Source organism: Glycine max, chromosome 12, assembly GCF_000004515.6.
Source record: "Glycine max cultivar Williams 82 chromosome 12, Glycine_max_v4.0, whole genome shotgun sequence".
NCBI classification, from domain to species: Eukaryota; Viridiplantae; Streptophyta; class Magnoliopsida; order Fabales; family Fabaceae; genus Glycine; species Glycine max.
The window spans coordinates 38682697-38703061 of record NC_038248.2 but is presented as its reverse complement, the minus strand read 5'-3'; the positions used below and the strand labels follow the sequence as shown (position 1 = coordinate 38703061).

Genomic DNA, 20365 nt, shown 5'->3' with positions numbered 1-20365 from the left:
AACTTTTTGACATGTGACAATCACGTGTATGACACATGACAATCGTTAGTTGTCACGTCATCACTAAAAGTATCACATGAACATAATCGTTTAAATTAATGGAGAAAATTAATAATAACTAATTTGTTATACTTTTTGCAAATCCTAGGAGAAAATTATAATTTTTCATCTTTCAAGAACTTAATTGTCACACACCTAACAAATTTAAGGACGAAAATGAGTATTTACTCATAAAATAAATATAAATTGGTTCTTTTGTAATTATTTCCTTGAAAATTTTATTATTTGCACCGTAGCTATTTTATAATTGGATCAAAACCCAACACACTTTTGTCTTTTCTCTTAGTTTTTTTTTACTTGGGCCAACTTGAGTCAAATTTCAGTGTACTTAGTAAATATGAGTGTAAATAGCAAAGGAATTCATTTTTTGGGAACAGACTGAAACGACATCATTTAGCGGAGAAGTGAAAGCAAAGGAACGGCGTCGTTTGATTTTGGACCCCAAACGCAGCTGAGAAACCAATTTCGCGAGAAAACCAGAGAAGAAAGAAGGAAAACAGAGAGGGCGCGATTTCGCATCAACAATGGAGGAGCTATTCGTGGCAGTTCTATCGATGCTTCTCGTAGCAGCGTTGATCCCACTCTACCTATGGAAACGCCGCCAGGATTCGAAACCTCCCCCTCCCCACCGCGACGAAGCTCCTCAGGTTTGCACCTTCTTCCAACTCCTTCACTCTTCTTCCCTCATTTCGCTGCCAGAACCCTTCTAACTTCAATTCGTTGATCATCGATATCCATTCGTCAGGCTCCGCGGAGAGAAACGGTGGCCCGCGCCACCGCCACTCGTCGCATGCGTCGCCGACCTACCGCGTCTGGAGCTAGTACTTCGGCAGATCCACCTGCGACGCAAGAAGGTTTAATTCGTTCATTTTAATTTAATTTGTTCGTTTCTATGCGCAATGCGATAATGCTTTGCTGAATAAAATATTAATCAGAGATGTAAATGGAACTAAGATGAGTTGTTTTCCACTAGGAGGGGTTGATGGATGTGGAATCATGGATGTTTGATGATCTTTGTGCGTTTAGTTTATTTGCTTTGCTATCTTGTTAGATACATCAATGTCATGGTATTGTTAGTGTTTAGGTTGGATTGAAATTTAGGGATTCTTCCACCTGTGGAGTCAACTATTTGGCTCAGGTTCTGATTGGATATATTTCTCAATAAGTATTTATAAGAAAAGAAGATAAGAAGGTAAAATGAATTAAACTTCTTTCATAAGTTTAAATTAGCTTCTGCATAAACTATTTTATGGAAGTTTCTCATTTAGCTTTGCTAAAAGCTGATTTTAACTTATGCTTAAGCTGGTTTTAACTGTAAAGGCTTAATTCGTTTTACCTTTTAATTTTCTGGTAAGTGTCTATTGAGAAGTTTATCAAAATAAGACCTTATTGGTTTTGCTATATGGAAGTACTGTTGGACTGGTTGATGGATGCAAGTATGCCTACGGATTGCATTTTGAAACTGAGTTGCCTTTTTGAAGTGATTAGCTGTATGCATGTAAACAGAATCTGCTGGTGAGAGTGACGATGAAGCTGCTGGTGGAGGGTATTATGAGGCTAAAGCACCAAAGAAAAAGGAAACTAAAAAGCAAGAGAGGGAAGCACGGCGTCAGGTATTTTTTCTTTATTACGATTTAGAACCTGGTGCAATTCTTTTTACCTGAGTATGTTTTTGGTTTGATTCTTGCTATTTACACCGTGGATTGTAAATACCTATTTACCAAAGGACCGTGTTGTTTGAATTTGACTTTGCAAAAGGATGCTTTCTCAAAATGAAAGATTTTTTTTTGTGTATTTCAAGGTTTAGTAAAGGACACTGTCTAGTTTCACTCTCTTCTGATAAAGTTTACTGCCTGAATGGGCTTTCTGTAATTTTTTTTAAGAAAACATGGTTGTTTTGTTTTGATCTCCGCTATTGTTTTTCCTGTTCAGTGTGCATGGGTTCTGCCCCTAGTTTGTAATTAATTCAAAAACTAATATATATACTGTTGAGTATTGGATACAAGGAGAATACTGGACAGAAGTTGCATTCAGATTGGGCTGTACTGTTAAGTGTGTAATTCAAGATAACAACACCCCTTTCCCACCCCTCCAGGGCATTGTTATGTATTTCTTGAATTTCTGTGCTTAATTTTTCACTTTTTTGGGGGGTTTCTCTATGTTGATTAAAGTTTAAATAGTTCCTTGTATTTTGGTCTATCTTTTGGAAGGCTGAGGAAGCTGCACGAGAGTCAAGGCAGGCAAAACAAGATCGTTATTCAGAAATGCGGAGGTTGAAGGATGAGGAGCGTGAGGCAGAGGAGCGTAAGTTGGTGAGTTTGTTACCTTTTTCCGATTTGATTTTAGGATTAGCATTCTTATGGTTTATTAACTGGCATGGCCCATGCTTTTCATGATTCATATAGGAAGAGGAAGCCAGAGCTCAGAAGGCTAAGGAGGAGGAGGCTGCTGCATTAGAGTTTGAGAAGTGGAAAGGTGAATTTTCAGTTGATGATGAAGGTACCCTTGAAGAAGTGCAGGGTAATACTGAAGACTTGCTAGGCAATTTTGTTGAATATATAAAGGTTAGTCTCTGTTTTTTAATTTATACATTCTTAATTTCCTTGATTTCCCCTTGGTAAATTTGCCAAAATTTATGCATTTCTGTGAGGCATGATCAATTAATAGCAATTAACTAGGGTTATCATTGTCAACTTTAAAGAGGTTTTATAGCCATTCTAATTTAGACTTCATTTTTGTGTAATCATTCAGAAGCACAAATGTGTTCCCTTGGAAGATCTTGCTGCAGAATTTAAATTGCGTACACAGGTATTCTATTTCTTTCCTATTTTATTCCTTTATCTGAATCAGCGTATCTATTTCTTCCATTACCATTTCATTTTTCTTATATTGGCTGTTGCTACAAGTTTTATGGGAGAAACAGTTAACTAACAATATATTATGCTTTGCTAGTATGTTTTATGGTCTATGTGCAACATCTATTGTATCTATTTTATTTTTGTAACATATATTTGGACTAGGGTTTTGTAGAGTTGAAAGAAAACAAGAAAGAGTTAGGGAAAACAAAGATTTGACGAGAGAGAATTTGGTACTCCACCAATTACTTAGATTGGTTCTATAAACAAGTCATAAGCTGATCCCACGTCCCTGTTTCTACTAATACATGTATGATTAGTACTATACTAATATATAAATCACCCATCACTTGAGTTGCTCTCCACCAACAATCTAATTTCTGTTCCCAAAAGAAAAATAATAAGGTGAAAGAAAGATGACTAAGCCTTACCCTGAGGTGACTGGTTTTTATTTTTTATTTTCAATGCTTTTTATATTTTGTATTGTAAGGAAGCTAGTGAAAACCCAGTGGTTAAAGATAGATGATGCCACTCCAATCTGATATGATAGAAAAATATAAGAGTTTTGGAATGGGGCGATGGAAGAAGGCAAAATGGAGATGCGAGGCAGATGCCTCACAGGGAGCAAACTCTTTCAATACACAATAAAGAGGAGGCTTAAGACCTGATAGAGTTTTTCTCTCTCAAGCACACTAGTACCAATTACTCACTGCCTGTTTGGGAGTGCGTCCATTACGCACACATCCCCTTCTAAAACCAAGTCAAGTGGGATATTTTTCGTAGAAGCAACATTTTGTCGATTCTGAAAAAACGTGGGGAGAAGGTTACGTGTGCTGGAGAATTATAATCAAATGCACACTCACTGAATTCATATATATATATATATATATATATATTGAACACTACAAGATAACTGTCACACAAATCCAAAATGACCTAAATAACTGCCAAAAGACACAAATACTACAAAATGTTACAGAACTTCCTAAATTACTGTCTAAAGGCACATCACGTAAACTGTCCTATCAACAACCTTGATATTTATATTAATACTGCAGCTATCAATAATTTGGACCATTTAATTTGGGTTCACTACAAGTACATTTCAAAATGCACCACTCCCCTCCAAGTACTAATTGTCTAATTCTATTCTTTATCAACTACTATGTATTACACACCACTCCCCTCTAAATGAAATTACAAAAATTAATTCCTGTTCTCCTTTCGGGAGAAGAGGTACAGGTGTTTTAAGTTGAATTATAGTTACATTTTGGTACTTTAGCTTGTATATTACTCTTTTATAATTTTATGGGTGTTAGCCGAAGTAGTGATATCCCTTTTCAATGTTTCTAAGTAGCGAAGCCCTATTTTATACATTGTTTTGAGATTCTATCAATATATTTATGGATGAATGAAATTGTTATAGTTTGTACTGCTCGAGTGATATCTTTTTCCTCCATGAGCTTCCTTTTTTTTTTTTTTGTACTGATGCAGGAATGTATCAATCGCATCACATCTCTGGAAAGTATGGGTAAGAACCTTTCTTTGTCTTCTTTTTTTAAATTGTTTTCCAAGGTGGATGGATATTATGAGTTTATTTTGTGTATCAGGTCGGCTTTCGGGTGTTATGGATGATAGAGGGAAATTTATTTACATCTCCCAAGAAGAGATGAAAGCCGTCGCTGATTATATTAAGCGGCAAGGGAGGGTTAGCATTTCCCACTTAGCTAGTAAATCGAACCAGTTCATTGATTTGGAGCCTAAAGTCCAGTACTCTGAGGACATTAACATTGCGGAGGAGATAACTGTCAACTGAGTTTGTTTTTTGACTTGGTGGTGCGAGGAAAATCTTGTTGTACATAAAAAAAGAAGAAATTATCTCTGTTTTGCCTAGGGTTTGGTACATGACTTTGAACAGCTTTAGTATAACAGCAATTTCAGATTTTTCCTGCCGAAAGTACACAATATAGAAAGAGAATGTATTTCAAGAGGTAGATTTACGTAAGATGAAATTACTCCCCATCACACTATTTTTTGAAATTGTATTACATTTTGTTGGCTGTAACAAGTTTAGCATTACTTGCAGATCCAACACATCAGGACATGTCCCTATTTTTTTTTTAATTTCTGGCAAAGTTTGAAACTTTAGATATCTGGAAGAAAATTTTAAACTAGAAATTTAAACCTTTTAACGTGAATGATCGTTGAGCCTTACCTATTTATCGGAATAAGTAAACAGTTTATTTTAAACATCCCATCAACATCTCTCAGTTTTTCTTTACATCATGAATTTTATTATATCTATTTTTTTAATTTTTTTCCTCTTTCCCAAGGTATATCATAATAGAATGGGTGTTCATGAAACATTTTTTATTTTTATTTTTGCTAGATGTGGCCGGTATATATAAAGGAGAGTGGTGGACACCTCTCTATATCCTTATGTTTCATCAACACCTATTTATTTTCTATTTTTTTTATATCATGTCATATCATTTATTATACTTTAATGTCTCCCTGGTGTCACAATTTCTGTCAAGCAAATTTTTTATTATTTGTCAAAATTTAATAAAAATATGAATTTTTGTGAGTTTCACTCTTAACAAATCTTGTTGATTTCTTAAATTTTTAGTTTTCAATCAGTTTTATTTATTATTAGAGTTTGAGACTATTTTACATACTCAGTTTATTTCCGTCTTATTCTTGTATACCTTATCTTCTGCCCAATTTGATTATCTATCAGTTTATTAAAACCAAAGAAATAATAAACCAAGAGAAGCAATATTGAAAATGAAGCTCCTAGGAGCTACATTAGTCCCCACACCACCCCCAAAAATCCCAAATTAAGTTAAAATCCCATGACAGTTAGAAAAGGAACCTATTAATCAGAAGGTAGAACTTTGCTTGAGAAACGTATATATCTACATGAACTAACAATCCATACACTAGAGTAACGTAGTTCGAACAAAAAGGCCATCTAATTGTAATATGAGCTAGTTACGTACCGAACTTATTATACAAGTTCCACACACAAGCTTGTATCAGATATACACTGTCATGTACTTTCACACAAAAAGGCTGCATCCCTCATCACATGTTTCGCATCATCACATGCATCGTTATCTCTCTGCTCAGTTTGTATAAGCACCCCGTCGTTGATGAGAGTGATATATATAAAAAAGCAGCCCCGAAGAGAAGAAAAATTAACCCTTTCAAGCCATTAACTCACGTGTCAAGCTAGGTTAATCATTTAGATCATCAAGAAAGTCACAAAAGCTGTGAAAATGAGGGCAATGACACTGATGGAAGATGATTTGTGCCCTGAACTTTTGGCAGGTCTAATTGGAGGAAGTGAACACTCCATTCCATTGAAGAAAACCTTAGTGGGGAACCCATCATGTGTGACATCGAAGTCTTTTATATGCTTCTTGCTGAAAGAAAGAACAGATTGTTGTTTCCCTGGAACCCTAGGGTCATTAGCATGTGTTCCATTGGTTTCTCCTGACAAGTAATTCAAACCCTTTAACCCCTCCAAGAACACAGTTTTGAGACCAGGAATCCTCGTCCCATTGAAGGAATAAACATCATGAAAATCCTCAAAAGTCCTCTTCAACTGAATAGCCGTGAACCAATCGTCAAAGGAATATTCCTCCCAGTTGAAAAGCGTGATCCTAGCTGTCCATCCATCCTTGTGATCAGAACTCACGTGCCAGTTGATGCTGACGGGGCAGTTGTCCCCACAAGGGAGCTTGCTCGGCACGTGCAAGTGCTTGAGCTTGGCCCATGCACGTGCCTTAACGGTCCTGTTAACAAACGGCACAAGAAGAGCATCTGGTGGAAGAAGCAACGGTGAAGCCCTAGAGCTGCACTTCCTCGTGTCATCACACCCACATGCACACGTGTTGCAAGGGATGGCTGATTCGTTGTAGAATGCTGAGAAAGAGACACAGCAACGGTTTTCTTGAGGCTTAGGTTTTGTGATGTTGCAAACTATTTGCCAACTTGCCACTGCTGTGGTAATAGCCCTAAGCCCACTAGGGTCAGGGAAGACTTGAGGGTCAACTCTAACTGGGGCACTGCACTTGTATTTAGGGTTTATGACACCATCAATGTTCCACTTTGTAGGTGGAGTGAGAGCAGTTCTGTTGTCACTGTCAGGTGCAATTTTGAACACTTGCATCTGGAACATTGACCTAGCTTTGTTCTTGTCCATGATAGGAGGCAAAACAGTGCCATTCCTACAGCACCAAGGGAGCTTCCCAACTTTCTCATCTTCTTTTCTTTCTGATGGAAGATCAGAGATTGTTGGCTTCTTCTCACACGTGGCGACATTTGAGAAATCCATGTCTTTGTAGAACTTTCCTGCAAGACCATATAAGCACTCAGAAGGGTCCTTTCTGCGAGCAAAGGCTCCTTTCATGGAGTATATGAATTCTCCCTTTTGCCATTCCCATGTTAGGTTCCAGTGATCAAGACGACCTAATGGGTGGTTGTTGTCTATTCTGACTTCCGCGTAGTAGTTGTTCTGGAAGGCTTGGAGCACGTCGTATGCTATGGTTATGTCTCCTTTGCGACGAGGTGGGTACTTTGTTTTCTTTGCTTGCTTGGCTTTTACTTTTGGGTCCTTTTTGCAGCATACGAACATTCTCGTGGCTGCAACATTGATTCACTCAAATGTCAAAAACAATTCATGCATATCATGTTAAGTAAGAAGTATTATAAAGAAGATCTTATTCTCCATGCTGTGTAACAGCTACATCGTTTTCTTCTAGATATAGAAATTGTTTGTTCATATCCTCTTATAATGCATGTATAGTTCATTCGATTTGGATAAATTTAACAGTTCAATTCGAAATGTGCTCAATAACCTTTCGTTTCTCTTTTTCTATTTTCCTTGTATTCATTTTTTTTTATATGAAAGATTCATAATCCTCAACGTCAATTCTGTTGTTTATTTCATATTGCATGTAGCTAATGCTAGTATTACTCTCAGTTATCATTCTTTTTTCTCGTGGATTTACCTCGTAAATAAATGCCATACTAGCTAGTGTTTTAAATAAAATGAAAAAAAACATTCCTAATTACTTCACTCAATTCTTTAACACCCATTTTTTATTCCTTATGAAGAGTCTCTTTTCCTCTTCACCCCCTCTCATTTATCATTTTATCATATGCATTAAGAGGTATAAATTAAGGAGGACAGAGTAAGAAGTGAAAGAAATTAACATTTTTTTATATAAGAAATGTGCAAACTTCAGTATATTTCCTTGCACAATTTTTATGTTAGTTAATTACGCACAAGAAAATAACATCTTAAAAATTCATAAAAAAATAAGTAGCAAAAAGCATTTTGCTTGAAATAATATATTAAATTAATCTTTAAAACTACAACATCAATCATTTAAAATTTTATCCTCGAATTTTTATAAACTAAACAAATTATATTTAATAATTTTGAAAATTAAAAAAATAGCTTTGTAATTTGAAACGTTATTTTTTTATACAGTTTATCACAATTTTGGAAGCTGATTATGCATGAAATATTAACGACGTGAGAGTGAGAGTGAGAGAATAGAAAGACGTATATATATATATATACCTCTTCGACTAGGTGCAGGGCATTTGAAGCCATCATTCTCGAGACGAATGGTTTTAGGCATTGGCGTAGCCCCTGCACCCAACCCAAACTGCGTCCCCGTCATCTGAATCCTCACACTCATCTGGTTAATATCCCCGGCGGTGTCTATGGCGGTCTTCAAGTCGGTCGTGGCGGTCCCCACCAGCGTGGTCCCGTTCCCCACCTCCGCCGGAAAGTCTCCAGCGTCGATGAGCACGGCGCCGTCGGCGGAGACTAGAATCTCGCGGTGCTGGAACCCGACAAACATCTTCCACCCCGGCACTTCTTCGTCCCCGACGTTTGTCAGGGACGCCTCCGCCTTGAAAGCCCACGCCTGCTTCGACGTGTTCGTCACGTGCGGGTACTCCTTCACACGCCCCAGGAGCGCGTACGTGAGGAACACGCCGTTGCAGGCATCGAGCTCCGTCATGTGTGGCGGAGGCGGCGACGACAAGGACGATGAAAATTTTTCGAAGTCATGTTGTCCATGACCAACATGGAAGCTCAAGAAAAGAAATAAATAAGTTGTTATTACTTTTGTTATTGTTTTTGTTGGGTGAGAAGAACGTACCTGCTTTAATAAAGTAGATACCATATTGTGGTGTTTTCTTCTTCTATATAGCTATCCAACTATGTTTTTTTGTGTGTGTGTGTTTTTGTTTTTTGTGTGTGTTGTACGAGGAAGAAGGTGGTTGCCGCGCGGGGACGCGGCAGCGGAGGAGAGGGAAAATGGAAAGAGAGGAGAAGGAAAGTGAGGGTATATAAATGGGAGAAGAGAATGGAGAGGAGAGGGAAGCCATGTTCCGTTAGTTTTAGCGGTTGTTTCGGGGGACAGGTAATGTTTGGAAGCTATAATTGGAATGGAAACAGAAGCATTGCCTTTGTAGGTAAACTAACAAATAAATCCAAGTCTCATGTCTACTAACAATAAGTGAGAGACAACTTTTTTAAACTAACTTTTGGAATTGAAGTTAATTGAATTCAAGAGAGATTTATAATAATTCACGTGCCTATACGATTTAACTAATTAAATTAAATCTCTTAATAAAAATATAATAATTATTTGGAGTGTTTCTAATTTTTAGAAATTACAAAATTAATGTGAGACTCATTAAATAAAAATTGAACTTACAAAAATTGTGATTCTTTAATAGATTTCAATTAACAGGAAAGAATGTATTTTTTAGGTAGATGTGATGTTGGTGCCAAACATTCACGTGTTTTGCTGATTAATTATATGTAGTAAGAATTTTTAGTGAAATTTTTCTTTTTAATCATGTTATTAATTTCTATACATAAGACTCAAACTTAAACATTATTTGTAAGAACGATTTGAGTTTAGCGTCACTCACAGTTGACATGTTGACAATAAATAAGATATTCAAAAGAATTTATTAACAATTCAGTTGCTACTGTTTCTCTGTAAATTTATACTGTAAATGCATTTGAATTAAGTTATTTGATATAGTTAATCATTGAGTGACAACTGTATAAAGTCGTGATAGATTTAATTTAAGTAATGTTTTTTTTACAACAACTATATATTTGATAAAATTATATGAAAAATTAGTTAGAAGTTAAAAAATTAATTTATTAAATTATATTTTTTCCTATCTTAAATATATGAAAAAAAATTGATTCATGCTAATTAAGATAATTAGTTAATTACATTTAATTGCATCAATCTCAATTAAAAATTATTTTTCTTAATTTACCCTTTATTAAAATTTGATATTAGGAATAAAAAGAAGTCATTAAAACTAAAAGCTTAATTCAATGAATGATATTTTATAGATAATAACATTAAATGAGGTAAAGCTAATTGAAATTTTCATATATTTAAGACCAAGAAAAAAGTGTTTTTTCTTCTTATATTTAAGATTGAAGTAAGATCATTCTTTGAAAATCAATTCCAAGAAAAGGGAGATGATAGACCAACACTTGATGGAGTCCCTTTCAAGAAGATCAAAGAGGTGGATAACACTTTTGGTAAAGAGGTTTGGAGAGGAAGAAGTACTACAAGCTTTGAAGGATTGTGATGCTTTAATTTCAAATTCTTCAAAATGTTTTGACACTTAATAAAAGATGATGTGTTGAAGTTTTTTTTTTTTTTTTGAGTTCTATCACAATGAGGTCTTACCTAGGGGAAGTAATTCTTTCTTCATCACTCTTTTTCCCGAGGTCTATGATTCACAAGGCCTTAATGAGTTTAGGCCCATATCCTTGATTGGTGCCCTAATAAGATCCTTTCCAAAGTACCTATGAGGCTTAAGAATGTTCTTGGGGATGTGATTGATGGGGGCAAAGGACATTTATTGGTGGGAGAAGTATGCTTAATGCAGTGTTGGTAGCTAATGAGGTGGCGAAAGAAGCAAAGAGGTGCAAGAATGAATGCTTGATTTTCAAGGTAGATTATGAAAAGATCTATGATTCAATCTCATGAATTATGAAAAAGACTTGGTTTTTGTGTAAAAGGGATTGGGTGGATAAAGACTTGTTTGGAATCTAACACTATATCGATACCAGTTAATGGTAGTCCTACCACGGGGTTTGCTCCACATAGAGGTTTAAGGCAAGGGGATCTCTTGGTCCCTTTTCTCTTCCTAATCGTTGCAGAAGAACTAAGTGGACTTATGAGACACGTGGTGGAGAAACAATTGTTCAAGAGCTTCTTGTTAGGAGAGGCAAAGGTTGAGGTTAATCTTTTACAATTTTCCAATGACACATTATCATGAAAGAAGCAAGCTTTCACAATGTTATAGTCCTGAAAGGTATTTTGAGGTGTTTTGAGCTTGTTTTCGGCCTCAAGATAAATTTCCATAAAAGCAAGTTGAGTGGTGGGGTGGTGATAGGAGCAGAGGAAAGGGGACTAGGGAAACAGGGCAATGTGACCTTGAATTAAAGGACAAGGGACCTCCTTAGAAGGTAAATAAATTGTGGAAATTCATGATTTGAGTTTTATTCATGTCTGTAATTCATTTATATATAGGCCCAGGTGTTGATCATTCACTGAATTCTTATAACAGAATTCCACTACTAACAATATTTCCTTTCTAACAGAATTGCCCTTCCACTACTAACAAAATTATCCTTCCACTAATACTATTAACATTCTAATAGTCTTTGTCATTTAGCTAAAGAGAAATTGTGCAGTGCTGTGAATGCTACACGAAGTCCTCCAAGTATGCTGGTCTGTTTGCAATCCTTTTGGGCCTGTTGGTTTAGGCTTCCTTGTTATAGTCTTGGTATGAGAGGCAAAGGTTGAGGTGAATCTTTTACATTTTGCGAATGACACATTATCATGAAAGAAGCTAGCTTTCACAATGTTATAGCCTTGAAAGGTATTTTGAGTTGTTTTGAGCTTATTTTCGGCCTCAAGATAAATTTTCATAAAAGCAAGTTGAGTGGTGGGGTGGAGGATGTGAGAATGGGGAGGTTTGCTTCACTTCTTTGATGTAACACTATGTCGACACCATTTGTGTAGCTTGGGATGTTGGCGGGGTAATTTTGAATTTTTTTTGGGCTCCCTTCTTACATGGAGTAAAGATTCAAATGAGAAAGTTTATTTTGTCTCACTTCTTTAAGTGAAAAGATGTCACATTAGGATGTAAGAGAGAGACTCATTTGTAACATTGAGAGAGAAAAGAAAGAAAAAGTTATTGTGATTTTCACACACTCATCAGAGAGCGTTTTTTAGATTATAACTACGGATTCGTTCACTATTGGATCAGACTGATTTTTGGACAATAGATTCTACACAGGTGATACTACAAATTGTTTGATTGGATTGTCAAAAAGATATCTAAAGAATTTATTTCCGTTGTCTATTGCTTTGTTATTGAGTTTGTTATTGTGTTGCCTGTTTTTCCCATTAGGTAATCCAAGAAGCTTTTTGGGACATGTTCCTTGCCAAGGTTGAAAAGAAGTTATTTTGTTGGACGAGTAAGAATCTCTCACTTGGAGGTAGAGTGTGTCTAATAAAATCCGTCATTACTTCTATGCTTTCTTTTTATAAAATGCCTAAAGGAGTTGTGAAGAGATTTGGAAGATTGGAGAGAACATTCCTATGAGGAATTAAAGATATTTTCATGTTTAATGATGTCTTGTGGGGGTGGTGAGTTATGGGATGAGGTGATCAAAGCGAAGTATGGCGGTTGGCAACGACGTTTGGGTGACAACGGCCCTTCATACAAGCAGTCGTTTTGGTGGAGAGATCTAGCCAAGATTTGTTGGAACAATAGCTCGGTGGGGTGGTTTAATTCAAACGTTGAGTGGAAGGTGGGTGAGTGGCTTTCTTTTTGGGACAGATTGTGGGGTTGATGGGCAAAAACTTAGCTATAAATTTAATTGTGTTTCAAAACTCTCTACAACGTGGGGGGTGTGATTCAGAGCATGGGCTTTTGGGAGGGGGAAGATTGGGTGTGGAACTTTAATTAAATGGCGGAGAAGGTGGTTCGAGTGGGAGAAAAATGTTCTGGCATAATTATGGGCCATCATTAATGGTGTTACGATTAAGGAAAATGTTGAAGATGGGTGGAGATGGAAAATGGAGGATTTGGGCCAGTATTCAGTAGCATGGGCATATGGAGCAATTCAAAAACCGACACAAACCAAGGACAACTCCTTCTATAAATAATTATGGAGGATCAAAGCTCCCCCATCTGTGCTACATTTTGCATGGAGGGTGGCACAAAACATCCTACCTAACAGAGCTAACTTAAGAAGGAGGGGAATATGATAATAATTACATGTGTCCCTTCTGCGCATAAAAGTTTATGGTGCGTGTGTATGTTCTGATCCTTTGTATAGGCCTAGGGATATTATGTGAATTTAACTTTGTATTCTGGGGTGCTAGAATATATATATATATATATATATATATATATATATATATATATATATATATATATATATATATATATATATATACTTCTTTTGCCCAGCAAAATAAAATAAAATTAACAGTTACGTATCGTTTTCAATTTTGAGATACAGATTGTTTGTAAGCTATCCTCTTAGGCGACCGTAAAAGACATGCAAATATACAATTACCATGCATGTATAATTCATTCGATTTTAATAACTAACAGTTCTATTCGAAATGTGCTCAATAAATTATCAAATAAATAATATAGATTACATATTAAAAAAAGAAAAATAAAAAAATATCATCTCTTATAACTTTGCTCAGTGACCTGTTATAGACTAGGTCATATAATAGTGTCGGATGATCTAACCTAGGTATATGGTTTTGGAAAATGATTCTTGAACATCTCTTAAGTGTTTACACATTGAGAAAAATAGGAAATGAGAGAGATAAATGATTAATTTGATTGATAATATAATATGATAGAAAGAAAAAAATTATAGTTATTGATGGAATATTTCAAATTTGTGGATGTTCAAATATTCATCACCATAACATTCAACGACAATGAAAATGTTTGTAAAGACAGGTGATAACCAACTCTTCCTTCACAAACAATTTTACCATAGCCATTAAACATTGCGTATGAATTAAAAATTATTAAAAGAAAGAAAGAAACAAAAAGTGGCTAATCAAATTGTAAAAAAAATAAAAATCATCCAAAGGAACGAAATATTGGATTGGAATAAAAAAATAAAAAAATTCTCAATTAGTTGATATAATGGGGCAACTTGATTATGAAATGAGAATAATTTGATGATTCTTGAAGACTAACGATAAAAGAGACTCTAAAGATTTTTTTTTTTTTTAAAAAAGAACTATCATGAAATTTAAGGTCTTCGACGGCTTTATTTATTTATTTATTATGCTTTTTTTTTAAGAGTTTTTCTTTCTTTGTTCAAAAATGGAGTTTATTTAAGTTAATAACAATCCTCTTTAATTCAACAGGCCTCGTTAAAGATAATGGTTTATGGCCATGGTTTTGATTTATTTATTTATTTTTGCTAGATTTTAAATACAATTGTATTCAATTGTCTCCAATACGATCACTTAACTAGTGGGAAAAAAATAAATATCAAAACAAAATTAATTTCATTGGCTCGAAATGAATGGCTGTTCCCTGTGACCTGTTTCCTCTATGCAATAACAAAGTACAAATAGATGGTTGTACAGAACAATTCTGTTTTCATATTTTATAATATACAATCTCACTTCTTTTATGGATACAAAAGAAAGAAGAAATGATTTCACATACAACAATTGTTCAGGGATTTTGAAGGTTGGATATTTGAATCCCTTTTTTCAATTCTGTAAAGTCCTATGTTCTCCATTATTGACTCCCAGGGAGCTACACATGTATCATACAACACACTACAAAAGAATCATTGGATATTTGGATGTATTTGGTGCTAGGGTTTCTTGGCCTGCAGCAATTGCAAAATTACTTGAATAGTTAGGAGATAATTAAATAGTAAGATTTATACTGGGAAAAGAAAAGAACGGGAACACACATACCAAAAAATAAAGAAACCATGATTAAGGATCAATACTTAGAATTTGGATTGAAGATTTACACATCCAGTCCAATGTATTGGAGATTATGATGATGTCACAGTAACTAATTTAATCCATTTTAAGCAAACAAATGACAAACTGTAGTGTTGATGACAATTACTATTCCTATTTAGGAGTGACACTAGGCACTACAACATGGTTATATTCATCCCCTGCATCTTGAGGAATTGATCACTATAATCAGATGCAACTTGCTAGCTATCATGTAGTTTGCTTTTCCTCCTATTACACGGAAATACTAAGATATGAAAAGTGAGGAAAGACTACCTTTTTCAAATATTTCTTGTGAAGTTTCATAGCCCCACAGCAAGCTTTTTTGGCATCTATATTACCAGTTGTGTCATTCAAAATCTGAGGATAATTACATCAGAGGAGGAAAAAAGGAAGTTAGTAGATACAAGAATAAATAATACTCCCTCCATTCTCTTTTATAAGCAAAAAAAGTTCATTTTTTTTTTCTCAAATATAAGCAAAACTCAATTACTTTTCCTTATTGAGACTATGTTCAAAATACCCTTCATTTAACAGAGGGTTTGTGCCAAATATCAAGTTCCAATGAGGGGTAGTTTAGGAAAAAGGTTTGGTTTTTAATTGAGAATGACACAATTTAATGAAATTAACTAATTTTCTTAATAAGTTTGAAATCAGTTTTTTTTTTTTTGCTTATAAAAGAGGATGGAGGGAGTAAGTGCAAAGATTTGGTATACTGTCATCCAATCACAAATTATATATATATTGTATCCAAGTGATTGCTCCATCTAATTTAATGCAACTTAGGTGTGAGAAGACTAACCTTGACAACATCATCCAAGCCTCGTGCTTCTTGGAGTAGTTTTGCACTTTTATCTTTCAATACACTAGCAACAAGGAAAACAGACATAGGAAGAGGTGCTTCAGCATTTTTTGCTCCACTCTTCACAATTTCTCTCTCATACTTTCCACATTGACGTATTGACTTTGTTTTCCCTTTTGAGCCCTCAGCCTTTTCAGAAGCTGATTGAGGCATTTCATACATCAAGAACAAATCAGGATCATATTCTAGAGCCCACATCATCTGTTAAAATTTAAAGTAATTAGCAATTGATCATCATTTTATAAAGATTCCCAAGATATCCACTCCCTAAAGAGAAAAGAAAGGAATCATGATTCCGTAAACTGTTTTCATAGAAGGGTAAAAATCATTAATCCCCCACCTCACCCCCAATGCACACACACAAAGGGAGCAACATTAAACTAATCTCAAACTTAAGATACCATAAGATATATCATTAATTATTTGATCCAAAACTTCCAATACAAAATAATGTAAACAGTGAAACAATAATGTATGGCTTTATTCTAAGATAATGCTATGAAAAAACAAAAATTGGAAATCATATCATACTGAGGGCACATCTGTTATATTCAGGAAGCAACTTAATCTTCCTTTGTTCAATAAATGTAACATAACATATCACAAAGAACAAAAGAAGCCAAGCATACCTCCCAAAGGTACAATGAGTCACAAAAGGAGAATTCTCGACGAAACAAAACCATTAGCATTCGAAAAGCAAACAGATAGTCACCTCCACCAAGATGCTCTGTGCTCCAAAATTAAGAGATAGCACATTAGTACTTTCTGTTTCTGAAATATTAACTGAACTGTGCAATTAAATTTTATTGCAAAAAGGAGAGATTTATTCAACAACTTTGAATGACAAAATAACAGTGATCAAAACAAATAGTTTTCCATTAACATTTTCTTCCAATCACCATTTCTTAAAACAGCAATCACATAAAAAACAAAATTAAGTTAAAAAATTATATCCATATTTGACCATAAATAGAATACAAAAGCATACATGCAAGAAAAATACCTAAATGTTTGTGAAGTTTTGGATCAATTACTTGAGTGACTGAAGCCAAATTACTTAGTTGAGCTGCCACACCAACAGAGCTCTCAGTGCATCTAAAATTGCCTCGCTTTACAAATTTGAGAACACAAATCATAAGAAACAGAGATGAAGTTGAATGTCAGAGATACTACTAATACAATTTCTACCAAAAAATTTGTAGCCATAAAGTGTTAACTAATCACTTGGAATCCTTGTGCACCCACTTATATAAAATTTCAAGCAGCTACTGTCATTGACCAACTTACCAAAAAGTTTAAGCTGATGGTTGAAGGTTCAAGAATGGGTTTATTACATGATTCACATCCCTAACACACCCCCATTACACAAGATCCCATAGGACATCAAGCTTGTGCAACGCATGGGCCCATTGTATTTACTTATCATGTGTTCAAATTCAATTTTTATCTAGAAGAATGGCGGTGACAAGGATCAAACTCTTAACCACTAAACCAAGGAGGCTCTAACAGGCTCAAATACTATCTAAGCAACCAACTCTCTTAAAAGCTTAAGCCATTAGGCGAAGACCAAAAATAGATTTATTACTCTACCATGTACAAAATTACAAATACATTATAATCCATCTCCTCCTAGTTGTATATCTGCAAACATGGAAGCTCTATTATAATTTTATAAATGGAAGTCCATCTTACAAATTTGGGATTGGCTGTGCAAGGCAAATAAAAAGTGAAATTGGCATAATTTTGTAAAAGGAATTTCTAACCAAGTATGCACAAGAAAAGAGTAAAGCAGTGAATTTTTTACATTACAAAGAATGGATTTCTGACAGAATAATCAAAACATTAGTGTCAAACCTTGAAATTTGAGTAAAAAAATATGTTAAAAGAAAATCCAAAAACCAAATACTAGAACCCCCCTCCCCCCAGGAATATTTTCAAGAAATTTGAGTAAAAAAAAATATGTTAAAAAAAATTCATGATAAAACAGAGCATAGAGATAAGATGCTTACAAGTCTGCGCATCAAACGCTCAAAGCACCAAAATGCATCTGCTTCATCATCAAGAAGAATTATCATTGGGGAGCATAGGTCACACATTCCTGTTCAGAATTGCAAAATGTTAAAACCGGAAGCTTAGATTAGTTGCAAATGGTGGTAGCAATTATTTCATTCAAGATCACAAGAAAAACATAAGTTAAATTAATATATAAAGCAGTAGGTAATATATTTATTATATTATTTTTTCCATAAAGAAATCCATAAAACAATTTACTGTTTTCTTCTCTCATGGTTCAAATTTCTCTATTTGTTTTTTTTTTTCCATCAATGATAATGAATTGAGAGGTTTTAATTTGACTGACACTTAAAAAGAGTTGATGAAATGCACGTAAAGGAATTGCTATGTTATTTCAAAAACCCAAATACTTGAACGTAGGAATTTATCATATATTAAATACCAATTAAATTTCTATGAATGTTGGCCTTCCATTTAGGGCCTGGTTAGTTGAGGCTAACATTACTGTCAACAACTAGTCAATATATCATAGAATAGTCCAAGCTAGTTGCATGGAATTACCACATGCATTAAGGTAAGATCCCAGGATTTTATACAAATATCTAAATACAATACAGGTGTATGTCCAAAAGATGCCAAATATGTATGACGCACCTTGACCATAGCCAACGTCCTTATCTATCCAAGCATAAACAGCAAGAATATCCCATAGTTTGGACAAGTTTTCTTGCTTCTCATAAAAAACTAATGTCCTATCGGTGCGAACCACATCAAGACCTGAAATGTATTATGGCAAGTAAAATGTCATTTGCCGTGTTAATTATATAATGGCAATAGAATCTTATATTACTACATGAGAAAATTTTCAAAAAATAATAGTCTACATTCTACCCATATGCCATGCAAATCAAATTGAATTTGTACAACAAAGCATTTCAGGTATAATGGATATATGAAGAAAATAATTGCGAAGCAGGGTTCTGCTTAAAACTTGGACAATACATAAAAAAAATAGATAACATATAATGGCCAAAATATAATAGTGTGTCGAGAACAAATTATTCACAAACCTATTTGATGGAGAGTTAACATCCACTGGACTACTGTCTTGTCTGTCACCTTTGCTAAATTATTTGCAGCATCCATACTTGAAGGACTATTATTATATTGAGGATGTACAGCCAATCCCTTGGCCTGACTTGTTTCTTTCAACACCAATGGATCTTGAATTGGCTGACCATCTTCAGTAATAACAGGTGCTGTGACAAATCTACCACTTCCAACAAGAGGAAACAATTGGTGGCATTCTTCTTTCCATGTAGCATATTGCATTCTAATGAAAAAAAAAGAAGTGAAATTCAACTAAGGATCTATTAGATTTGGAATTCAGAAACTGAAATATTTATATTACAAAAAGTGTAGGTATTATCCCTGTATAAAGGATGAGGAAGCAATTCTTGTCATATTTTTTAAGGCTTATCAAGCCTGCAGTGACTTATTATACTCATTGCATTTTTATTTAAAAGGAAGACCTAGGTAACAGAGAAATGAAAACCAATTATCTTTAGGATGGTGTGATGATAATAAGCGTAAAAAAGAGGATTCTCGTAAAAAAAAAGTCATTTAAAGAGAAAACCAATAACCTTCGCCGTTGTCTTATCTGATCTCTTTCCTCAAATGTACTCTTGGGATCATAGCAACCAAGTAGAAATTCCCAAACTTCTCCCTTAATTGATGGATGGACTCCCTGGTTTGAAAATTTATTAAAGGACCCATCAACCCACAGCTACATATAAAAACACTTGTTTCTTTGCACTTGTGCACATAACAAACCATTATCTTCAATAATTTTAGGGCCATGCCCCTTACCAATAATATGATCAGCATAGGTCATGCATTACTCAAGATCATGAAGAAGAAAAAATTAAATATGTAGAAAATAAATCAATAGGAGAACTTTCCATGAATATCTGCACATGTTTTTGTAGATTGATATGTATGCATATGTATAAATGCACAGAAGTCATCTGAAAACAAAGTGTAATACATCAATTTAGTCCCTGAAATTATAAGCACTGGTCATTTTCCTTCTTAAAATTTAAAAATGTCATTTTAGTCTCTAAAATTATCAAACAAATGGTTATTTTAGTCCTTGAAGTTACCATACCATGGTCATTTTAGTCCTTAATTTTCTAACAATAAGGACTAAAATCATTAGGTTTGTGAAATCTACCAGATCTAAATTTAACAACAATTTCATTTTCTTTCTTAGGAGTGTTCTGCATTAGTTTCCTTACTATAATACAAAAGTACAATATTTTCCTACATTACATTCAATTTTTATCTTAGAATGGTAATGTAAAGCCTATGTAAAGTCTTAGAAGAGGTTTAAGTAAGAAACAAAAGCAACACAAACATTTTTTTTTAAAAAAAAAATAAGTTCCAAAAAAAAGGAGCAAGTCCGAACG

General features: G+C 34.5%; 3 protein-coding genes across 3 annotated transcripts in view; 1 reads left to right on the top strand and 2 right to left on the bottom strand.

Moving 5' to 3' along the window:
• The first annotated feature begins 456 nt into the window (after positions 1-456).
• On the top strand, positions 457-4872 carry LOC100810584 (DDRGK domain-containing protein 1). The gene is made up of 8 exons (XM_003540367.5): positions 457-707; positions 806-914; positions 1567-1673; positions 2271-2372; positions 2466-2624; positions 2812-2868; positions 4410-4446; positions 4526-4872. The coding sequence occupies exons 1-8, from the start codon at positions 585-587 to the stop codon at positions 4729-4731; spliced, it is 900 nt and encodes a 299-aa protein (XP_003540415.1). The 5' UTR covers positions 457-584; the 3' UTR covers positions 4732-4872.
• On the bottom strand, positions 4758-9352 carry LOC100789175 (COBRA-like protein 10). Its single transcript, XM_003539512.5, has 2 exons — positions 8512-9352; positions 4758-7565 (listed from the first exon to the last, which is right to left on the bottom strand). Exons 1-2 carry the CDS (start codon positions 9122-9124, stop codon positions 6163-6165), a joined length of 2016 nt encoding a protein of 671 aa, XP_003539560.2. The 5' UTR covers positions 9125-9352; the 3' UTR covers positions 4758-6162.
• A 4976-nt stretch (positions 9353-14328) lies between these two features.
• The window catches only part of LOC100810054 (rab GTPase-activating protein 22), an 8892-nt gene continuing 2855 nt past the window's right edge, over positions 14329-20365 (bottom strand). The window contains exons 2-10 of the mRNA XM_014765072.3: positions 19541-19644; positions 18968-19230; positions 18552-18674; positions 17894-17982; positions 16888-16993; positions 16514-16611; positions 15825-16085; positions 15299-15382; positions 14329-14880 (exon numbers count right to left, since the gene is read on the bottom strand). Of these exons, the coding sequence (XP_014620558.1) occupies positions 14866-14880; positions 15299-15382; positions 15825-16085; positions 16514-16611; positions 16888-16993; positions 17894-17982; positions 18552-18674; positions 18968-19230; positions 19541-19644 (1143 nt within the window). The 3' untranslated portion in view covers positions 14329-14865. The remainder of the gene's footprint in view (positions 14881-15298; positions 15383-15824; positions 16086-16513; positions 16612-16887; positions 16994-17893; positions 17983-18551; positions 18675-18967; positions 19231-19540; positions 19645-20365) is intronic.